General features: G+C 29.9%; 6 protein-coding genes across 6 annotated transcripts; all 6 read left to right on the forward strand.

Moving 5' to 3' along the window:
* Positions 1 to 503: 503 nt before the first annotated feature.
* On the forward strand, positions 504 to 3,843 carry LOC123678705. Its single transcript, XM_045615855.1, has 2 exons — positions 504 to 998; positions 1,120 to 3,843. Exons 1-2 carry the CDS (start codon positions 504 to 506, stop codon positions 3,841 to 3,843), a joined length of 3,219 nt encoding a protein of 1,072 aa, XP_045471811.1.
* A 376-nt stretch (positions 3,844 to 4,219) lies between these two features.
* LOC123678034 lies at positions 4,220 to 6,916 on the forward strand. Its single transcript, XM_045614804.1, has 2 exons — positions 4,220 to 5,415; positions 6,034 to 6,916. The coding sequence occupies exons 1-2, from the start codon at positions 5,370 to 5,372 to the stop codon at positions 6,471 to 6,473; spliced, it is 486 nt and encodes a 161-aa protein (XP_045470760.1). The 5' UTR covers positions 4,220 to 5,369; the 3' UTR covers positions 6,474 to 6,916.
* Positions 6,917 to 9,452: 2,536 nt separating this feature from the next.
* Positions 9,453 to 11,105, forward strand: LOC123678706. Its single transcript, XM_045615856.1, has 2 exons — positions 9,453 to 10,047; positions 10,666 to 11,105. The coding sequence occupies exons 1-2, from the start codon at positions 10,002 to 10,004 to the stop codon at positions 11,103 to 11,105; spliced, it is 486 nt and encodes a 161-aa protein (XP_045471812.1). The 5' UTR covers positions 9,453 to 10,001.
* Positions 11,106 to 13,628: 2,523 nt separating this feature from the next.
* Positions 13,629 to 15,559, forward strand: LOC123678135. The gene is made up of 2 exons (XM_045614970.1): positions 13,629 to 13,806; positions 14,425 to 15,559. The coding sequence occupies exons 1-2, from the start codon at positions 13,761 to 13,763 to the stop codon at positions 14,862 to 14,864; spliced, it is 486 nt and encodes a 161-aa protein (XP_045470926.1). The 5' UTR covers positions 13,629 to 13,760; the 3' UTR covers positions 14,865 to 15,559.
* Positions 15,560 to 17,113: 1,554 nt separating this feature from the next.
* Positions 17,114 to 18,621, forward strand: LOC123678707. The gene is made up of 2 exons (XM_045615857.1): positions 17,114 to 17,564; positions 18,182 to 18,621. The coding sequence occupies exons 1-2, from the start codon at positions 17,519 to 17,521 to the stop codon at positions 18,619 to 18,621; spliced, it is 486 nt and encodes a 161-aa protein (XP_045471813.1). The 5' UTR covers positions 17,114 to 17,518.
* A 2,467-nt stretch (positions 18,622 to 21,088) lies between these two features.
* On the forward strand, positions 21,089 to 22,380 carry LOC123678708. Its single transcript, XM_045615858.1, has 2 exons — positions 21,089 to 21,320; positions 21,941 to 22,380. Exons 1-2 carry the CDS (start codon positions 21,275 to 21,277, stop codon positions 22,378 to 22,380), a joined length of 486 nt encoding a protein of 161 aa, XP_045471814.1. The 5' UTR covers positions 21,089 to 21,274.
* Positions 22,381 to 24,355: the final 1,975 nt, after the last annotated feature.

Raw genomic sequence — 24,355 nt, forward strand, 5'->3', positions numbered from 1 at the left:
AAAGAAGTGAAAATTTTTATCTCGTGTTCAAAATGCAATAGGTCATATCATCCTAGTTGTGTCCTGAAAATTTGTGGGATATATGTGGATGAAGACGGAGAAGTAATATGTTGTAAAAATATAACCTCAAAAAAATACCAATGCCAAGAAAAAGATCTTGAAATTCAGAATCTCAAAGGCCAGTGCGATATGAAAAACTTGGAAATACAGAAACTAAAAAGTCGTCTTTCCGATTTAAATGAATTATGCTTCGAACAATCTATGGGGCCTCAGCAAGCAACAGTGCTTAACGAAGACTTGGAGCATTTGGGGGATGATGTTGCTGTGAATGCCATTACTCACACCAGAGACACTGAGGGACTGAGGTAAATTATTTGAATAAATTATTAGATGAGAAATCCTGTTTAATAATAGAGTTGCATGACAAAATTGATATATTAAAAAAGCACATAAACCTCCTTGAAAAGATAGAGAAGATTTACCCGACAGAGCCATCTACGAGAATGGTGCCGGATGAATTAGTCGCGTCTGTGGAGGAAACTGTAGTGACTGATGATTTCATTCCTGTCATCACGAAGAAATCTGCAATGTCCATTTCCAAAGATAATGGAAATATATCAGATAGCGGTACAAAGAGCAAGACAGAAAACTTTCTAACGAATTTCGTTTCCAATAAAAAAGGTAGAAGATCGCAAAAAAATAAGTTGAATCGAGGAAATCATGAAACGAAAAAGGACTTGATGGTGACTGGGGCTGGTGCTGTTTCGTCAGATTTTATGGGTGCACCCAGACGTGCTTGGATGTATGTGGGACGTGTAAACGTAAATGTAAAAGAGTCGCAAATAGAAAATCATTTAAAAGGAAAGTTTCCAGGGGAAGACTTTTCCGTTGAGAGGCTGACAAAGCGTGATGCAGCGCATAGCGCGTCCTTCAAAATTGGCGCAAGTTTATCACTCGTAGAGGATCTCTATAAGCCTCAAAATTGGCCTACGGGTGTGGTAGTAAAGCGTTTTCGTTTCTTTCAAAGTTCAACCAACCAATAATCTAGAGGGAAATGTGAGAAAAATAAAAAAATCCAAAAAATTTCGATATGACGCACTATTGAATATAAATGTGCAGAGCTTGGGTAACAAACTGGAGTTAATTGAGAAGGTTTTGAACACTGATAATTACAAAGTGGCATGCATCACCGAACATTGGATGAATACCAGTCAGATTAATGCTTTAAACATTTTAAATTTCGAGGTGGCTAGTGCCTTTGCTCGTAGTACATTCATCCACGGAGGTTGCGTAATACTGGTACGGAGTGATTGCCAGTTCGAACCAGTGGAATCTATAAATGATTTATCGGTTGAAAAACACATTGAAATGTGCGCAACCTTCGAAAAGTCCACTAAAACATATTATTTCTGTGTCTATAGATCCCCTCAAGGAAATTTCGAAATATTTGCCGATCGGCTGGATGAAGCCCTTAATATAATTGCCAGTACACCATTTGAAAGTAAAGTACTGATAGCTGGCGATTTCAATATAATCTTCAATGAAATAAACAGTGAGACACGAAAAGTGAAAGAAATATTAAACTCGTATGGTATGCATGTCATTTTTGATCAGGCATCCCGTGTTACACAGACATCGAGAAATTGCATCGATAATGTTTTCACGAATCTAAATCGTTCTTCCTATAAAACAGCCACAGTTAATTATCACTTGTCGGATCATCTGGCCCAGAGACTGGATATACAGCAAGCGAACATCCCTGTGAAACAGAGATATAAGATGGTGCGCATTATGAATGAGAAAAATACAAACCTTTTTCGTGAACAGCTACGGAACATAGATTGGAGTTCTCTTCGTGTTAGCTCAGCCCAAACTTCCTTCAGAGATTTCCACCGGATTGTGATACATTCTTTCAATCAATGCTTCCCTGAAAGAAAAAAGAAGATAGTTAATCCTTTGAAGAAAAAATGCTGGGAAAATCCAGAAATGGTAAACATCAAAAATAAACTTGATGCAGCACACACAATCTATGAGGTAAAAAGAGATGAATGTTCAAAAAAACTGTACATGGGATTAAAACATCAATTCAGGCAGCTCTTGGATGTTCATATCAGAAATGAAAACTCTAGATACTTGAATGAGGCGGAAAATAAAAATCGTGCAGTGTGGCAGATTATGAACTCAACAATAAAATCAAACGCAGGGAAAGTATACCCCCCCACACTATCGGAAGAAACTTTTAACCGGTATTTTTCAACAATTGCTGAAAAATTAACCGGAAAAAACACAAACCCTGAGTCGAGTGAGAGACTATTGAAGAATAGAAAGGTTGAATCTTCTCGATCATTTTTTTTGAGCCCCACAACCCCAGAGGAAGTTAAAAAGGTCATATTAGAAATGAAAAACAAAGGTTCGCAGGATGTCTATGGCTTCTCAGTGAAATTGCTGAGGGAAGTTGTCGACTGTTTGGTGGTGCCAATCTCTGACCTCATGAACGATTGTTTTCAGCGAGGATATTTTCCAGATGAACTGAAAATTGCAAGGGTAATACCTGTGCATAAGGCGGGCAGTCGGGAAAATTACGAGAACTACAGGCCAATATCGATCCTGCCAGTTATGTCAAAAATCTTTGAGACGCTTCTCAAAACAAGATTGGTCTCGTTTCTGGAAAAAAATTCGTTGCTCTCCATCTCACAGTATGGTTTTAGAGAAGGTAGGTCCACCATATCGGCATTGGTTCACCTTGTCGAGTTCATTATAAAGGCGCTGGATGATGGGGATGAAGTTATGCTAACCTGCATGGATCTTAGTAAGGCGTTCGATTGTGTCAACCACGATATGCTTTTACGTAAGCTGGAGTATATCGGTGTGAGGGGTCCAGCATTGGATTTGTTGAGGTCGTATCTGAGGGATCGGTGCCAGGTGGTGGATGTGGATGGTAAGAGGTCTTCCAAAGTTAAAATTGCTGCAGGAGTTCCCCAGGGATCAGTGCTTGGGCCCATTCTATTCCTCATATTTATCGATGACCTGACAAGTAACGTTGCTGCAGACGATGAGACTATTTTTGCTGATGACACGTCGTTTTTGAACAGAGCAAAAGACAGAAATTTACTGCTAAACAAATCACATGGAACGATTAAAAGTGCTATCGAATGGTTCCATTCAAATGACATGAAAGTAAATGAAGAGAAAACCCAGGAGATGGTAGTGAGTACAAAACTTCATGAAACGAAAACTATTTTATTGCTCGGGGTTTCAATCAGCGCAAATTTGACATGGATGAAACAAGCTAATGAGTTATGCAGCAAACTATCCTCAGCATTATTCGCCATACGACGAATAAAAAATATATTAACAGAAAAGGAAGCGTTACTCACATATCACACACACTTTCACAGTAGGATGATCTACGGCATAATCCTATGGGGTGCATCTCCTGAAGCAAATAGAGTGTTCCTGAAACAAAAACAGGCATTGAGGTTGATGGCGGGAGTAAGCCAAATCTCAAGCTGTAGACCTCTTTTCAGGAAATATGGTGTGCTTACCTTGTCATCCTGTTATATCTTAGAGTGCCTACTATATGTACACAAAAATCGGGACACTTTCCAGAGACATTCGGCGGTTCACGACCATAACACCAGGTTCGGAGGCAACCTTATAACCCCAAGGCATAGATTGACTAAAACCCAAAACACGCACATCTTCAATGGTACGAGATTTTACAACAGACTTCCCCAGCGGCTAACATCGCTGCATGACATAACATTCAAGCGTCAAGTCAAAGCGATTCTCATCGAGGGTGCATTCTATTCCATGGAGGAATTTATGTCATACCAGTTCTAGTCAGTATTACATCGTATTTTATCTAATTTATTTTGTACATTGTGTGTATATTTTTATATATCTCTGTGTTTTTAGTTTGTCCAATATGTTAAAGTATTGTTTTTTATTAATTTGTATATTTTTAGAATTGACATCATTTAGTATTCCACATTTATGGAAGATTTTTCTTGAAATATGTATTAATATTTCTTGATTGTTGACATTCCCTGTAAAATTTTGAGGGTGACGAATAAATTTGAATTTGAATTTGAATGAATAAACATCCTAATGCTTTTCAACTAAATTCCTAAAACGTCTGGTTTGGCAGCTATGGTAGCCTAACGCACTATTGCAGGACCCTGTATAATATTCTCTTCCCTTTGAATTAAATTTTCATATGTGAAATTCAATCGGCTGTGATTCGTGAAATTCAATCGGATGTGATTAGTGAAATTCGAGCGATACAAGTTTAAAATAAAATTGTCATTTCTATTGATGAAGGCATTTAATAACTTGTATATTGCGTGAAAGAATTATTGAAAATAAAAAAAAAACAAATAAATTTTTCGAGTATACTTCAAATTGATTATATAGAACGAAATATATGAGGAAGGACTACTACAATTCAGAACATTAATGAAAAAATTAAGTATAAATCAAAACATTATGCCAATTTGACGTGATAATATCCTACCAAATTTCTACCCAACCTGAGACGTATATGTAGTTCATTTGGACGGCACACCTCAAGAAAAGCATTAAAATTACGTAAGAACAATAAGGAAGATGAAATTTATTTTGTATATGTATATTGTAGGTTTATATTCCTGTATTGAAATATAGAATTTAAAAATGAAACTTTCAATTAATTGGAAGAAACTCAAATGAGGAGATTGCAGACTAGCAGTAAATTATGTCTCCCTTGAATAATTCAATTTTCATATTGTGAAATTTAATAGTATGTGAATAATGGAATTTTTATATTCGAACAAGCCCTAGGCTTAAATTAAGACGAAGAAGAAGAAGAACAAAGATACAAATTAACAATAGAATTGTCATCCATATTGCTGAAAGCATAGAATATCTTGTATATAATGATTTTTAAAATTATTATCATATGTATAGCATTATTATGACCGAACTAGTTACCAACATTTGACTTGTCTTCCTTTTAATTCAATTTTTGATATCAATGATATTCTCTTTCAACTTTAATTCACAGGTATACCAGGTGATTTTTCTGAATTGAATCAGTCGAAAAACTCATGGAAAAATGTTACGATAAAAAATTTATGGTTTCGAAGGGGAAATCCACTTATGCTTTAATTTCCTTCATTTCTCTCACCCTTGAGGGGGGGGAAGAGGGGCAAACTTTAATATAACATGCGCAGTACAATTTTTGAAACAAAACAATCCTACTTTCTCTTAATGAGAAATAAATGGATATACATTCTCCATAATGGTTAGAAATTCAGTGTTGTTTGTAATCTTGCCCTGACTAGTGTTATTATTTATATATTTGTTGAATCTTCTTTGTGCTTGAGACAATGTCGTTTAATAACCAGAGTTCCGACATGATCCCAATACAAGTTGGTAAGTACTGTTATATGGATCGTCTATATTGTTTTATATTTTCGAATAGATTATTCAATTTGAAATTTGATATTATGATCCAATAATAAAAAAATAAATTATGACTTTTCAAAATATCACTGAATTTTCTTAGGAGTTTTTCAGGGTTCAAAATATTTATTTTAGAAAAAAAAAATTTAATCAAGAATGACAAATTGAAAATGAAACGTTTTACTCTAATACCTAATTAAATCTTAAATTTCTTATCTATAATTCTTCAACCTTCTAACAAACTTCAAATTTTTGCGGACACTTGTCCGCAAATAATTCGATTAAATGTTTCAAAGAAATGTCTTATTTTGACCTGAAAAATGCGCCTCTGAGATCTTGACATATTTTCAAACACCATGTATTATGATTTTTGAATTAATTATTATCATATTTATTTGAGATTTTATGCAATGAATTGATCTTGGCATGAAAGTATTAGTCATTTTCGATTTCTACGGAAGTTATGAAATATTATCCTCAATTTTATTATTTTCCCGATTTTTATGAGATATTTAAAAAAATAGAGTAATAATCTTACTTTATTAGAAAATTATATCATCTAGATTTGAAACATGATTTTTATTGCAGAATATGCAGAATATAAACGGAAGAAAGAATATTTGAAGAGAATAGTGAGACTCACGACATCAAAGATGCAGGATGACGAAAGTGATGTGGAGAGCGGCTCAATGAGCTACAGAATCCATTACAAAATCTACATAGAGGCTCTGGAGCAATTATTAGGCAAGGAAGTAGTTGAGAGAAAAATAAAAGATAAGGAGGAAAGAGAAAAGAGAGAGAAAGAAGAAAAGAAAATTGAAGAAAGAACCTGGACCGAAAAGTTAGCAATTTTCAAAGCTATGAACAGAGCTTCTTGCTATAAGCAACTCTTGGATCAAGTAATTATCGGACAAGAAAGTATAAAAGATGCAAATTTGTTAATGGCGAACCTCTGTAGCCAGGACAAACAAAGAAATACACATAGACATTTAGAATTCACTCCTACTGTACCAAAAAGGGCTTTGTAAACTGATGGTTGTTAAAATATGAATAGATAGAACCAAATATGTTGAATCAAAAAATATACCAAAGAAATATTAAAAACAATTTCTCATTCTGGAGTTTTAGCATTTATTTTCAATACTCCATTAAATTTATCAGAAAAAATTATAGGGTTCTAATTCAAATTATTATCTGAGATGATCTGAAAATATGTAAATATATTGTATATAGTTCTGTATTAAAATAAAAAAATATAAAAAATAAAGCTTTTTAAATTATTCGAAATGAACTCAACTGGTAAGATTGCGGACTAACAGGTCATTAAAAATAAAGAAAATCTTCCCTTTGAATCATTCAATTTTCATTTTGTGAAATTCAATCGGATGTGATTAGTGGAATTCTTATCTTATCTATATGAGAAAAGTTACAAAATTATAATAGAATTTTCATCCCCATTAATGAAGGCAATGAATATCTTGACTACTGTCAAGAAGTTGTCATATTTTCTTTGTATTTTTGTAACGTTTTTTCAATAGAATACAATCAGTATAAATCTACGGGAGATGATTACCCAATATAAGGGGCCTGTAGCGATCCTGGTATACCTGAGGATTCGAAAAATCATCACTTGGAGAATCGGTCCTGGTTGAATAAACCCTCCCGATTTTGGAGCAGATTTGGTACCATTCACTTGAATATTGAAGGGATTTCTAAGAACAGGAGTGATTTATTTTATCGACATTGGTCATAGACAATGACGTGGCGGTCATTCTTCTTCAAGAAAATTTTTCTGAACAACAACTCCGTGAAAGAGGATTTTTAGCAGGTTATGTATTGATACATTTCCTATTGAGTTCTGTTTGTTCTTTGGCTTATTATGTTGGAAAATCATTAGTTAGGTTTTGGCCTATAAATTTCGATTTGATTCTTTCTTATCCTTCAATTCATTGTGGTGATGTCAATTGTCACCATTCAATGTTTTATAAGATGGAACTTATAACATTTATTGCTCCTCTCTGGTTCTTTTCTTTTTTGTTTTCAGATTTGATTACAATATATATGCGTTGTCAACTTCTGGTGAAGAGGAAGGATGAAAGGATTTTATTTGAATGAAGAAGAAGCCCTTCAATATAAATGTGTCAGCTTATTTTGTAAACAAACACATAAACCAATCACCACACCTATACGGGGAGACAGAGTTTTTGCTGAGGTTTTTATCTGTTCTCTTGTATCATACGTTGAAATGTATGATGCCCCGTTAATACATTTCCTCTGCTAATACTGAGATTCATAGACACATATGCTTCATTGTTTGAATCAAATAATTTGTATTGCTCTTTCTCAAAAGAATATATATATATATATATAAAAGATTATTCCATAAGAAAATCATTTACTGATGTAGAGAAAATTCATATCTATGAGAAAAATTCATATTTTCTTTATTCGTGAAATATATCAATGTTGTGCAAAAAAATTATCAAATGATATTAGATTCAAGCATGTTGTGTCACTCATATAGAAATTGCATGTAGTTATATTTCTGTTTCTACTCTGCATCTATATTTTCAGGTTAATAATAACTTTTTCCGAAAGAGAGAAATTCGTATTTTAAAATTTTTCAACAAATATTATGTAACACAGCTGAATTTACCTTTTTTTTTCAACGCAATTTTCAAATATAATTATTTGAATCAACCTGCACATGTGCAGTTCAATTTATGTAACAAAAAAATCCTACTTCCTGCTAATGAAAAATAAGTGTATAAATATATTCTTAGTACGAGTTATAAATTCAGTGTTGTTTTTAATCTTACCCTGATTATTATTTATATTTATATATTTGTGAGTTCTTCTTTGTGCTTGAGACAATGTCCTCTAATAATCAGAGTTCCGACATGCTCACAATGCGAATTGGTGAATACCTATTTCTATGTCGTTATCAATCTGTATTTCAATTATTCCTAAACATATAATACTCATATATACAGGCTCCTGCAATAGTGTGTTAGGCTTCCATAGTTGCCAAACCAGATGTTTTAGAAATTTAGTTGAAAAGCATCTCCTGTGTACTTTCGATTCTGCATCTCTGGAAATTATTTTCTGATATACAGGGTGTTACAATTACATAGATATTTTTCTATGTAATTGTTGATTTATTTGGAAATGAACATATATTTATGTATTTATTTTTAATTTTGCATCTCTGGAAATTATTTTCTAATATACAGGGTGTTCCAAAAAAAAATATTCAGCAAAAAAAAATGATTATTCAATAAATGAATAAACATCCTAATGCTTTTCAACTAAATTCCTAAAACGTCTGGTTTGGCAGCTATGGTAGCCTAACGCACTATTGCAGGACCCTGTATAATATTCTCTTCCCTTTGAATTAAATTTTCATATGTGAAATTCAATCGGCTGTGATTCGTGAAATTCAATCGGATGTGATTAGTGAAATTCGAGCGATACAAGTTCAAAATAAAATTGTCATTTCTATTGATGAAGGCATTTAATAACTTGTATATTGCGTGAAAGAATTATTGAAAATAAAAAAAAAACAAATAAATTTTTCGAGTATACTTCAAATTGATTATATAGAACGAAATATATGAGGAAGGACTACTACAATTCAGAACATTAATGAAAAAATTAAGTATAAATCAAAACATTATGCCAATTTGACGTGATAATATCCTACCAAATTTTTACCCAACCTGAGACGTATATGTAGTTCATTTGGACGGCACACCTCAAGAAAAGCATTAAAATTACGTAAGAACAATAAGGAAGATGAAATTTATTTTGTATATGTATATTGTAGGTTTATATTCCTGTATTGAAATATAGAATTTAAAAATGAAACTTTCAATTAATTGGAAGAAACTCAAATGAGGTGATTGCAGACTAGCAGTAAATTATGTCTCCCTTGAATAATTAAATTTTCATATTGTGAAATTTAATAGTATGTGAATAATGGAATTTTTATATTCGAACAAGCCCTAGGCTTAAATTAAGACGAAGAAGAAGAAGAACAAAGATACAAATTAACAATAGAATTGTCATCCATATTGCTGAAAGCATAGAATATCTTGTATATAATGATTTTTAAAATTATTATCATATGTATAGCATTATTATGACCGAACTAGTTACCAACATTTGACTTGTCTTCCTTTTAATTCAATTTTTGATATCAATGATATTCTCTTTCAACTTTAATTCACAGGTATACCAGGTGATTTTTCTGAATTGAATCAGTCGAAAAACTCATGGAAAAATGTTACGATAAAAAATTTATGGTTTCGAAGGGGAAATCCACTTATGCTTTAATTTCCTTCATTTCTCTCACCCTTGAGGGGGGGGAAGAGGGGCAAACTTTAATATAACATGCGCAGTACAATTTTTGAAACAAAACAATCCTACTTTCTCTCAATGAGAAATAAATGGATATACATTCTCCATAATGGTTAGAAATTCAGTGTTGTTTGTAATCTTGCCCTGACTAGTGTTGTTATTTATATATTTGTTGAATCTTCTTTGTGCTTGAGACAATGTCGTTTAATAACCAGAGTTCCGACATGATCCCAATACAAGTTGGTAAGTACTGTTATATGGATCGTCTATATTGTTTTATATTTTCGAATAGATTATTCAATTTGAAATTTGATATTATGATCCAATAATAAAAAAATAAATTATGACTTTTCAAAATATCACTGAATTTTCTTAGGAGTTTTTCAGGGTTCAAAATATTTATTTTAGAAAAAAAAAATTTAATCAAGAATGACAAATTGAAAATGAAACGTTTTACTCTAATACCTAATTAAATCTTAAATTTCTTATCTATAATTCTTCAACCTTCTAACAAACTTCAAATTTTTGCGGACACTTGTCCGCAAATAATTCGATTAAATGTTTCAAAGAAATGTCTTATTTTGACCTGAAAAATGCGCCTCTGAGATCTTGACATATTTTCAAACACCATGTATTATGATTTTTGAATTAATTATTATCATATTTATTTGAGATTTTATGCAATGAATTGATCTTGGCATGAAAGTATTAGTCATTTTCGATTTCTACGGAAGTTATGAAATATTATCCTCAATTTTATTATTTTCCCGATTTTTATGAGATATTTAAAAAAATAGAGTAATAATCTTACTTTATTAGAAAATTATATCATCTAGATTTGAAACATGATTTTTATTGCAGAATATGCAGAATATAAACGGAAGAAAGAATATTTGAAGAGAATAGTGAGACTCACGACATCAAAGATGCAGGATGACGAAAGTGATGTGGAGAGCGGCTCAATGAGCTACAGAATCCATTACAAAATCTACATAGAGGCTCTGGAGCAATTATTAGGCAAGGAAGTAGTTGAGAGAAAAATAAAAGATAAGGAGGAAAGAGAAAAGAGAGAGAAAGAAGAAAAGAAAATTGAAGAAAGAACCTGGACCGAAAAGTTAGCAATTTTCAAAGCTATCAACAGAGCTTCTTGCTATAAGCAACTCTTGGATCAAGTAATTATCGGACAAGAAAGTATAAAAGATGCAAATTTGTTAATGGCGAACCTCTGTAGCCAGCACAAACAAAGAAATACACATAGACATTTAGAATTCACTCCTACTGTACCAAAAAGGGCTTTGTAAACTGATGGTTGTTAAAATATGAATAGATAGAACCAAATATGTTGAATCAAAAAATATACCAAAGAAATATTAAAAACAATTTCTCATTCTGGAGTTTTAGCATTTATTTTCAATACTCCATTAAATTTATCAGAAAAAATTATAGGGTTCTAATTCAAATTATTATCTGAGATGATCTGAAAATATGTAAATATATTGTATATAGTTCTGTATTAAAATAAAAAAATATAAAAAATAGAGCTTTTTAAATTATTCGAAATGAACTCAACTGGTAAGATTGCGGACTAACAGGTCATTAAAAATAAAGAAAATCTTCCCTTTGAATCATTCAATTTTCATTTTGTGAAATTCAATCGGATGTGATTAGTGGAATTCTTATCTTATCTATATGAGAAAAGTTACAAAATTATAATAGAATTTTCATCCCCATTAATGAAGGCAATGAATATCTTGTTTGTAGTACCTCCTTAAAAGATTATTCCATAAGAAAATCATTTACTGATGTAGAGAAAATTCATATCTATGAGAAAAATTCATATTTTCTTTATTCGTGAAATATATCAATGTTGTGCAAAAAAATTATCAAATAATATTAGATTCAAGCATGTTGTGTCACTCATATAGAAATTGCATGTAGTTATATTTCTGTTTCTACTCTGCATCTATATTTTCAGGTTAATAATAACTTTTTCCGAAAGAGAGAAATTCGTATTTTAAAATTTTTCAACAAATATTATGTAACACAGCTGAATTTACCTTTTTTTTCAACGCAATTTTCAAATATAATTATTTGAATCAACCTGCACATGTGCAGTTCAATTTATGTAACAAAAAAATCCTACTTCCTGCTAATGAAAAATAAGTGTATAAATATATTCTTAGTACGAGTTATAAATTCAGTGTTGTTTTTAATCTTACCCTGATTATTATTTATATTTATATATTTGTGAGTTCTTCTTTGTGCTTGAGACAATGTCCTCTAATAATCAGAGTTCCGACATGCTCACAATGCGAATTGGTGAATACCTATTTCTATGTCGTTATCAATCTGTATTTCAATTATTCCTAAACATATAATACTCATATATACAGGCTCCTGCAATAGTGTGTTAGGCTTCCATAGTTGCCAAACCAGATGTTTTAGAAATTTAGTTGAAAAGCATCTCCTGTGTACTTTCGATTCTGTATCTCTGGAAATTATTTTCTGATATACAGGGTGTTACAATTACATAGATATTTTTCTATGTAATTGTTGATTTATTTGGAAATGAACATATATTTATGTATTTATTTTTAATTTTGCATCTCTGGAAATTATTTTCTAATATACAGGGTGTTTCAAAAAAAAATATTCAGCAAAAAAAAATGATTATTCAATAAATGAATAAACATCCTAATGCTTTTCAACTAAATTCCTAAAACGTCTGGTTTGGCAGCTATGGTAGCCTAACGCACTATTGCAGGACCCTGTATAATATTCTCTTCCCTTTGAATTAAATTTTCATATGTGAAATTCAATCGGCTGTGATTCGTGAAATTCAATCGGATGTGATTAGTGAAATTCGAGCGATACAAGTTTAAAATAAAATTGTCATTTCTATTGATGAAGGCATTTAATAACTTGTATATTGCGTGAAAGAATTATTGAAAATAAAAAAAAAACAAATAAATTTTTCGAGTATACTTCAAATTGATTATATAGAACGAAATATATGAGGAAGGACTACTACAATTCAGAACATTAATGAAAAAATTAAGTATAAATCAAAACATTATGCCAATTTGACGTGATAATATACTACCAAATTTCTACCCAACCTGAGACGTATATGTAGTTCATTTGGACGGCACACCTCAAGAAAAGCATTAAAATTACGTAAGAACAATAAGGAAGATGAAATTTATTTTGTATATGTATATTGTAGGTTTATATTCCTGTATTGAAATATAGAATTTAAAAATGAAACTTTCAATTAATTGGAAGAAACTCAAATGAGGAGATTGCAGACTAGCAGTAAATTATGTCTCCCTTGAATAATTCAATTTTCATATTGTGAAATCTAATAGTATGTGAATAATGGAATTTTTATATTCGAACAAGCCCTAGGCTTAAATTAAGACGAAGAAGAAGAAGAACAAAGATACAAATTAACAATAGAATTGTGATCCATATTGCTGAAAGCATAGAATATCTTGTATATAATGATTTTTAAAATTATTATCATATGTATAGCATTATTATGACCGAACTAGTTACCAACATTTGACTTGTCTTCCTTTTAATTCAATTTTCGATATCAATGATATTCTCTTTCAACTTTAATTCACAGGTATACCAGGTGATTTTTCTGAATTGAATCAGTCGAAAAACTCATGGAAAAATGTTACGATAAAAAATTTATGGTTTCGAAGGGGAAATCCACTTATGCTTTAATTTCCTTCATTTCTCTCACCCTTGAGGGGGGGGAAGAGGAGCAAACTTTAATATAACATGCGCAGTACAATTTTTGAAACAAAACAATCCTACTTTCTCTTAATGAGAAATAAATGGATATACATTCTCCATAATGGTTAGAAATTCAGTGTTGTTTGTAATCTTGCCCTGACTAGTGTTGTTATTTATATATTTGTTGAATCTTCTTTGTGCTTGAGACAATGTCGTTTAATAACCAGAGTTCCGACATGATCCCAATACAAGTTGGTAAGTACTGTTATATGGATCGTCTATATTGTTTTATATTTTCGAATAGATTATTCAATTTGAAATTTGATATTATGATCCAATAATAAAAAAATAAATTATGACTTTTCAAAATATCACTGAATTTTCTTAGGAGTTTTTCAGGGGTCAAAATATTTATTTTAGAAAAAAAAAATTAAATCAAGAATGACAAATTGAAAATGAAACGTTTTACTCTAATACCTAATTAAATCTTAAATTTCTTATCTATAATTCTTCAACCTTCTAACAAACTTCAAATTTTTGCGGACACTTGTCCGCAAATAATTCGATTAAATGTTTCAAAGAAATGTCTTATTTTGACCTGAAAAATGCGCCTCTGAGATCTTGACATATTTTCAAACACCATGTATTATGATTTTTGAATTAATTATTATCATATTTATTTGAGATATTATGCAATGAATTGATCTTGGCATGAAAGTATTAGTCATTTTCGATTTCTACGGAAGTTATGAAATATTATCCTCAATTTTATTATTTTCCCGATTTTTATGAGATATTTAAAAAAATAGAGTAATAATCTTACTTTATTAGAAAATTATATCATCTAGATTTGAAACATGATTTTTATTGCAGAATATGCAGAATATAAACGGAAGAAAGAATATTTGAAGAGAATAGTGAGACTCACGACATCAAAGATGCAGGATGACGAAAGTGATGTGGAGAGCGGCTCAATGAGCTACAGAATCCATTACAAAATCTACATAGAGGCTCTGGAGCAATTATTAGGCAAGGAAGTAGTTGAGAGAAAAATAAAAGATAAGGAGGAAAGAGAAAAGAGAGAGAAAGAAGAAAAGAAAATTGAAGAAAGAACCTGGACCGAAAAGTTAGCAATTTTCAAAGCTATGAACAGAGCTTCTTGCTATAAGCAACTCTTGGATCAAGTAATTATCGGACAAGAAAGTATAAAAGATGCAAATTTGTTAATGGCGAACCTCTGTAGCCAGGACAAACAAAGAAATACACATAGACATTTAGAATTCACTCCTACTGTACCAAAAAGGGCTTTGTAAACTGATGGTTGTTAAAATATGAATAGATAGAACCAAATATGTTGAATCAAAAAATATACCAAAGAAATATTAAAAACAATTTCTCATTCTGGAGTTTTAGCATTTATTTTCAATACTCCATTAAATTTATCAGAAAAAATTATAGGGTTCTAATTCAAATTATTATCTGAGATGATCTGAAAATATGTAAATATATTGTATATAGTTCTGTATTAAAATAAAAAAATATAAAAAATAAAGCTTTTTAAATTATTCGAAATGAACTCAACTGGTAAGATTGCGGACTAACAGGTCATTAAAAATAAAGAAAATCTTCCCTTTGAATCATTCAATTTTCATTTTGTGAAATTCAATCGGATGTGATTAGTGGAATTCTTATCTTATCTATATGAGAAAAGTTACAAAATTATAATAGAATTTTCATCCCCATTAATGAAGGCAATGAATATCTTGTTTGTAGTACCTCCTTAAAAGATTATTCCATAAGAAAATCATTTACTGATGTAGAGAAAATTCATATCTATGAGAAAAATTCATATTTTCTTTATTCGTGAAATATATCAATGTTGTGCAAAAAAATTATCAAATAATATTAGATTCAAGCATGTTGTGTCACTCATATAGAAATTGCATGTAGTTATATTTCTGTTTCTACTCTGCATCTATATTTTCAGGTTAATAATAACTTTTTCCGAAAGAGAGAAATTCGTATTTTTAAATTTTTCAACAAATATTATGTAACACAGCTGAATTTACCTTTTTTTTCAACGCAATTTTCAAATATAATTATTTGAATCAACCTGCACATGTGCAGTTCAATTTATGTAACAAAAAAATCCTACTTCCTGCTAATGAAAAATAAGTGTATAAATATATTCTTAGTACGAGTTATAAATTCAGTGTTGTTTTTAATCTTACCCTGATTATTATTTATATTTATATATTTGTGAGTTCTTCTTTGTGCTTGAGACAATGTCCTCTAATAATCAGAGTTCCGACATGCTCACAATGCGAATTGGTGAATACCTATTTCTATGTCGTTATCAATCTGTATTTCAATTATTCCTAAACATATAATACTCATATATACAGGCTCCTGCAATAGTGTGTTAGGCTTCCATAGTTGCCAAACCAGATGTTTTAGAAATTTAGTTGAAAAGCATCTCCTGTGTACTTTCGATTCTGCATCTCTGGAAATTATTTTCTGATATACAGGGTGTTACAATTACATAGATATTTTTCTATGTAATTGTTGATTTATTTGGAAATGAACATATATTTATGTATTTATTTTTAATTTTGCATCTCTGGAAATTATTTTCTAATATACAGGGTGTTCCAAAAAAAAATTATCAAGAAAAAAAATGATTATTCAATAAATGAATAAACATCCTAATGCTTTTCAACTAAATTCCTAAAACGTCTGGTTTGGCAGCTATGGTAGCCTAACGCACTATTGCAGGACCCTGTATAATATTCTCTTCCCTTTGAATTAAATTTTCATATGTGAAATTCAATCGGCTGTGATTCGTGAAATTCAATCGGATGTGATTAGTGAAATTCGAGCGATACAAGTTTAAAATAAAATTGTCATTTCTATTGATGAAGGCATTTAATAACTTGTATATTGCGTGAAAGAATTATTGAAAATAAAAAAAAAACAAATAAATTTTTCGAGTATACTTCAAATTGATTATATAGAACGAAATATATGAGGAAGGACTACTACAATTCAGAACATTAATGAAAAAATTAAGTATAAATCAAAACATTATGCCAATTTGACGTGATAATATCCTACCAAATTTCTACCCAACCTGAGACGTATATGTAGTTCATTTGGACGGCACACCTCAAGAAAAGCATTAAAATTACGTAAGAACAATAAGGAAGATGAAATTTATTTTGTATATGTATATTGTAGGTTTATATTCCTGTATTGAAATATAGAATTTAAAAATGAAACTTTCAATTAATTGGAAGAAACTCAAATGAGGAGATTGCAGACTAGCAGTAAATTATGTCTCCCTTGAATAATTCAATTTTCATATTGTGAAATTTAATAGTATGTGAATAATGGAATTTTTATATTCGAACAAGCCCTAGGCTTAAATTAAGACGAAGAAGAAGAAGAACAAAGATACAAATTAACAATAGAATTGTCATCCATATTGCTGAAAGCATAGAATATCTTGTATATAATGTTTTTTAAAATTATTATCATATGTATAACATTATTATGACCGAACTAGTTACCAACATTTGACTTGTCTTCCTTTTAATTCAATTTTTGATATCAATGATATTCTCTTTCAACTTTAATTCACAGGTATACCAGGTGATTTTTCTGAATTGAATCAGTCGAAAAACTCATGGAAAAATGTTACGATAAAAAATTTATGGTTTCGAAGGGGAAATCCACTTATGCTTTAATTTCCTTCATTTCTCTCACCCTTGAGGGGGGGGAAGAGGGGCAAACTTTAATATAACATGCGCAGTACAATTTTTGAAACAAAACAATCCTACTTTCTCTTAATGAGAAATAAATGGATATACATTCTCCATAATGGTTAGAAATTCAGTGTTGTTTGTAATCTTGCCCTGACTAGTGTTGTTATTTATATATTTGTTGAATCTTCTTTGTGCTTGAGACAATGTCGTTTAATAACCAGAGTTCCGACATGATCCCAATACAAGTTGGTAAGTACTGTTATATGGATCGTCTATATTGTTTTATATTTTCGAATAGATTATTCAATTTGAAATTTGATATTATGATCCAATAATAAAAAAATTAATTATGACTTTTCAAAATATCACTGAATTTTCTTAGGAGTTTTTCAGGGTTCAAAATATTTATTTTAGAAAAAAAAATTTAATCAAGAATGACAAATTGGAAATGAAACGTTTTACTCTAATACCTAATTAAATCTTAAATTTCTTATCTATAATTCTTCAACCTTCTAACAAACTTCAAATTTTTGCGGACACTTGTCCGCAAATAATACGATTAAATGTTTCGAAGAAATGTCTTATTTTGACCTGAAAAATGCGCCTCTGAGATCTTGACATATTTTCAAACACCATGTATTATGATTTTTGAATTAATTATTATCATATTTATTTGAGATTTCATGCAATGAATTGATCTTGGCATGAAAGTATTAGTCATTTTCGATTTCTACGGAAGTTATGAAATATTATCCTCAATTTTATTATTTTCCCGATTTTTATGAGATATTTAAAAAAATAGAGTAATAATCTTACTTTATTAGAAAATTATATCATCTAGATTTGAAACATGATTTTTATTGCAGAATATGCAGAATATAAACGGAAGAAAGAATATTTGAAGAGAATAGTGAGACTCACGACATCAAAGATGCAGGATGACGAAAGTGATGTGGAGAGCGGCTCAATGAGCTACAGAATCCATTACAAAATCTACATAGAGGCTCTGGAGCAATTATTAGGCAAGGAAGTAGTTGAGAGAAAAATAAAAGATAAGGAGGAAAGAGAAAAGAGAGAGAAAGAAGAAAAGAAAATTGAAGAAAGAACCTGGACCGAAAAGTTAGCAATTTTCAAAGCAATGAACAGAGCTTCTTGCTATAAGCAACTCTTGGATCAAGTAATTATCGGACAAGAAAGTATAAAAGATGCAAATTTGTTAATGGCGAACCTCTGTAGCCAGCACAAACAAAGAAATACACATAGACATTTAGAATTCACTCCTACTGTACCAAAAAGGGCTTTGTAAACTGATGGTTGTTAAAATATGAATAGATAGAACCAAATATGTTGAATCAAAAAATATACCAAAGAAATATTAAAAACAATTTCTCATTCTGGAGTTTTAGCATTTATTTTCAATACTCCATTAAATTTATCAGAAAAAATTATAGGGTTCTAATTCAAATTATTATCTGAGATGATCTGAAAATATGTAAATATATTGTATATAGTTCTGTATTAAAATAAAAAAATATAAAAAATAGAGCTTTTTAAATTATTCGAAATGAACTCAACTGGTAAGATTGCGGACTAACAGGTCATTAAAAATAAAGAAAATCTTCCCTTTGAATCATTCAATTTTCATTTTGTGAAATTCAATCGGATGTGATTAGTGGAATTCTTATCTTATCTATATGAGAAAAGTTACAAAATTATAATAGAATTTTCATCCCCATTAATGAAGGCAATGAATATCTTGTTTGTAGTACCTCCTTAAAAGATTATTCCATAAGAAAATCATTTACTGATGTAGAGAAAATTCATATCTATGAGAAAAATTCATATTTTCTTTATTCGTGAAATATATCAATGTTGTGCAAAAAAATTATCAAATAATATTAGATTCAAGCATGTTGTGTCACTCATATAGAAATTGCATGTAGTTATATTTCTGTTTCTACTCTGCATCTATATTTTCAGGTTAATAATAACTTTTTCCGAAAGAGAGAAATTCGTATTTTAAAATTTTTCAACAAATATTATGTAACACAGCTGAATTTACCTTTTTTTTCAACGCAATTTTCAAATATAATTATTTGAATCAACCTGCACATGTGCAGTTCAATTTATGTAACAAAAAAATCCTACTTCCTGCTAATGAAAAATAAGTGTATAAATATATTCTTAGTACGAGTTATAAATTCAGTGTTGTTTTTAATCTTACCCTGATTATTATTTATATTTATATATTTGTGAGTTCTTCTTTGTGCTTGAGACAATGTCCTCTAATAATCAGAGTTCCGACATGCTCACAATGCGAATTGGTGAATACCTATTTCTATGTCGTTATCAATCTGTATTTCAATTATTCCTAAACATATAATACTCATATATACAGGCTCCTGCAATAGTGTGTTAGGCTTCCATAGTTGCCAAACCAGATGTTTTAGAAATTTAGTTGAAAAGCATCTCCTGTGTACTTTCGATTCTGCATCTCTGGAAATTATTTTCTGATATACAGGGTGTTACAATTACATAGATATTTTTCTATGTAATTGTTGATTTATTTGGAAATGAACAAATATTTATGTATTTATTTTTAATTTTGCATCTCTGGAAATTATTTTCTAATATACAGGGTGTTCCAAAAAAAAATATTCAGCAAAAAAAAATGATTATTCAATAAATGAATAAACATCCTAATGCTTTTCAACTAAATTCCTAAAACGTCTAGTTTGGCAGCTATGGTAGCCTAACGCACTATTGCAGGACCCTGTATAATATTCTCTTCCCTTTGAATTAAATTTTCATATGCGAAATTCAATCGGCTGTGATTCGTGAAATTCAATCGGATGTGATTAGTGAAATTCGAGCGATACAAGTTTAAAATAAAATTGTCATCTATTGATGAAGGCATTTAATAACTTGTATATTGCGTGAAAGAATTATTGAAAATAAAAAAAAAACAAATAAATTTTTCGAGTATACTTCAAATTGATTATATAGAACGAAATATATGAGGAAGGACTACTACAATTCAGAACATTAATGAAAAAATTAAGTATAAATCAAAACATTATGCCAATTTGACGTGATAATATCCTACCAAATTTCTACCCAACCTGAGACGTATATGTAGTTCATTTGGACGGCACACCTCAAGAAAAGCATTAAAATTACGTAAGAACAATAAGGAAGATGAAATTTATTTTGTATATGTATATTGTAGGTTTATATTCCTGTATTGAAATATAGAATTTAAAAATGAAACTTTCAATTAATTGGAAGAAACTCAAATGAGGAGATTGCAGACTAGCAGTAAATTATGTCTCCCTTGAATAATTCAATTTTCATATTGTGAAATTTAATAGTATGTGAATAATGGAATTTTTATATTCGAACAAGCCCTAGGCTTAAATTAAGACGAAGAAGAAGAAGAACAAAGATACAAATTAACAATAGAATTGTCATCCATATTGCTGAAAGCATAGAATATCTTGTATATAATGATTTTTAAAATTATTATCATATGTATAACATTATTATGACCGAACTAGTTACCAACATTTGACTTGTCTTCCTTTTAATTCAATTTTTGATATCAATGATATTCTCTTTCAACTTTAATTCACAGGTATACCAGGTGATTTTTCTGAATTGAATCAGTCGAAAAACTCATGGAAAAATGTTACGATAAAAAATTTATGGTTTCGAAGGGGAAATCCACTTATGCTTTAATTTCCTCCATTTCTCTCACCCTTGAGGGGGGGGAAGAGGGGCAAACTTTAATATAACATGCGCAGTACAATTTTTGAAACAAAACAATCCTACTTTCTCTTAATGAGAAATAAATGGATATACATTCTCCATAATGGTTAGAAATTCAGTGTTGTTTGTAATCTTGCCCTGACTAGTGTTGTTATTTATATATTTGTTGAATCTTCTTTGTGCTTGAGACAATGTCGTTTAATAACCAGAGTTCCGACATGATCCCAATACAAGTTGGTAAGTACTGTTATATGGATCGTCTATATTGTTTTATATTTTCGAATAGATTATTCAATTTGAAATTTGATATTATGATCCAATAATAAAAAAATAAATTATGACTTTTAAAAAAATATCACTGAATTTTCTTAGGAGTTTTTCAGGGTTCAAAATATTTATTTTAGAAAAAAAAAATTTAATCAAGAATGACAAATTGGAAATGAAACGTTTTACTCTAATACCTAATTAAATCTTAAATTTCTTATCTATAATTCTTCAACCTTCTAACAAACTTCAAATTTTTGCGGACACTTGTCCGCAAATAATACGATTAAATGTTTCGAAGAAATGTCTTATTTTGACCTGAAAAATGCGCCTCTGAGATCTTGACATATTTTCAAACACCATGTATTATGATTTTTGAATTAATTATTATCATATTTATTTGAGATTTCATGCAATGAATTGATCTTGGCATGAAAGTATTAGTCATTTTCGATTTCTACGGAAGTTATGAAATATTATCCTCAATTTTATTATTTTCCCGATTTTTATGAGATATTTAAAAAAATAGAGTAATAATCTTACTTTATTAGAAAATTATATCATCTAGATTTGAAACATGATTTTTATTGCAGAATATGCAGAATATAAACGGAAGAAAGAATATTTGAAGAGAATAGTGAGACTCACGACATCAAAGATGCAGGATGACGAAAGTGATGTGGAGAGCGGCTCAATGAGCTACAGAATCCATTACAAAATCTACATAGAGGCTCTGGAGCAATTATTAGGCAAGGAAGTAGTTGAGAGAAAAATAAAAGATAAGGAGGAAAGAGAAAAGAGAGAGAAAGAAGAAAAGAAAATTGAAGAAAGAACCTGGACCGAAAAGTTAGCAATTTTCAAAGCTATGAACAGAGCTTCTTGCTATAAGCAACTCTTGGATCAAGTAATTATCGGACAAGAAAGTATAAAAGATGCAAATTTGTTAATGGCGAACCTCTGTAGCCAGCACAAACAAAGAAATACACATAGACATTTAGAATTCACTCCTACTGTACCAAAAAGGGCTTTGTAAACTGATGGTTGTTAAAATATGAATAGATAGAACCAAATATGTTGAATCAAAAAATATACCAAAGAAATATTAAAAACAATTTCTCATTCTGGAGTTTTAGCATTTATTTTCAATACTCCATTAAATTTATCAGAAAAAATTATAGGGTTCTAATTCAAATTATTATCTGAGATGATCTGAAAATATGTAAATATATTGTATATAGTTCTGTATTAAAATAAAAAAATTTAAAAAATAAAACTTTTTAAATTATTCGAAATGAACTCAACTGGTAAGATTGCGGACTAACAGGTCATTAAAAATAAAGAAAATCTTCCCTTTGAATCATTCAATTTTCATTTTGTGAAATTCAATCGGATGTGATTAGTGGAATTCTTATCTTATCTATATGAGAAAAGTTACAAAATTATAATAGAATTTTCATCCCCATTAATGAAGGCAATGAATATCTTGTTTGTAGTACCTCCTTAAAAGATTATTCCATAAGAAAATCATTTACTGATGTAGAGAAAATTCATATCTATGAGAAAAATTCATATTTTCTTTATTCGTGAAATATATCAATGTTGTGCAAAAAAATTATCAAATAATATTAGATTCAAGCATGTTGTGTCACTCATATAGAAATTGCATGTAGTTATATTTCTGTTTCTACTCTGCATCTATATTTTCAGGTTAATAATAACTTTTTCCGAAAGAGAGAAATTCGTATTTTTAAATTTTTCAACAAATATTATGTAACACAGCTGAATTTACCTTTTTTTTCAACGCAATTTTCAAATATAATTATTTGAATCAACCTGCACATGTGCAGTTCAATTTATGTAACAAAAAAATCCTACTTCCTGCTAATGAAAAATAAGTGTATAAATATATTCTTAGTACGAGTTATAAATTCAGTGTTGTTTTTAATCTTACCCTGATTATTATTTATATTTATATATTTGTGAGTTCTTCTTTGTGCTTGAGACAATGTCCTCTAATAATCAGAGTTCCGACATGCTCACAATGCGAATTGGTGAATACCTATTTCTATGTCGTTATCAATCTGTATTTCAATTATTCCTAAACATATAATACTCATATATACAGGCTCCTGCAATAGTGTGTTAGGCTTCCATAGTTGCCAAACCAGATGTTTTAGAAATTTAGTTGAAAAGCATCTCCTGTGTACTTTCGATTCTGCATCTCTGGAAATTATTTTCTGATATACAGGGTGTTACAATTACATAGATATTTTTCTATGTAATTGTTGATTTATTTGGAAATGAACAAATATTTATGTATTTATTTTTAATTTTGCATCTCTGGAAATTATTTTCTAATATACAGGGTGTTCCAAAAAAAAATATTCAGCAAAAAAAAATGATTATTCAATAAATGAATAAACATCCTAATGCTTTTCAACTAAATTCCTAAAACGTCTAGTTTGGCAGCTATGGTAGCCTAACGCACTATTGCAGGACCCTGTATAATATTCTCTTCCCTTTGAATTAAATTTTCATATGCGAAATTCAATCGGCTGTGATTCGTGAAATTTAATCGGATGTGATTAGTGAAATTCGAGCGATACAAGTTTAAAATAAAATTGTCATTTCTATTGATGAAGGCATTTAATAACTTGTATATTGCGTGAAAGAATTATTGAAAATAAAAAAAAAACAAATAAATTTTTCGAGTATACTTCAAATTGATTATATAGAACGAAATATATGAGGAAGGACTACTACAATTCAGAACATTAATGAAAAAATTAAGTATAAATCAAAACATTATGCCAATTTGACGTGATAATATCCTACCAAATTTCTACCCAACCTGAGACGTATATGTAGTTCATTTGGACGGCACACCTCAAGAAAAGCATTAAAATTACGTAAGAACAATAAGGAAGATGAAATTTATTTTGTATATGTATATTGTAGGTTTATATTCCTGTATTGAAATATAGAATTTAAAAATGAAACTTTCAATC

The sequence above is a fragment of the Harmonia axyridis genome, chromosome 4 (genome assembly GCF_914767665.1).
Source record: "Harmonia axyridis chromosome 4, icHarAxyr1.1, whole genome shotgun sequence".
Classification (NCBI taxonomy): Eukaryota; Metazoa; Arthropoda; class Insecta; order Coleoptera; family Coccinellidae; genus Harmonia; species Harmonia axyridis.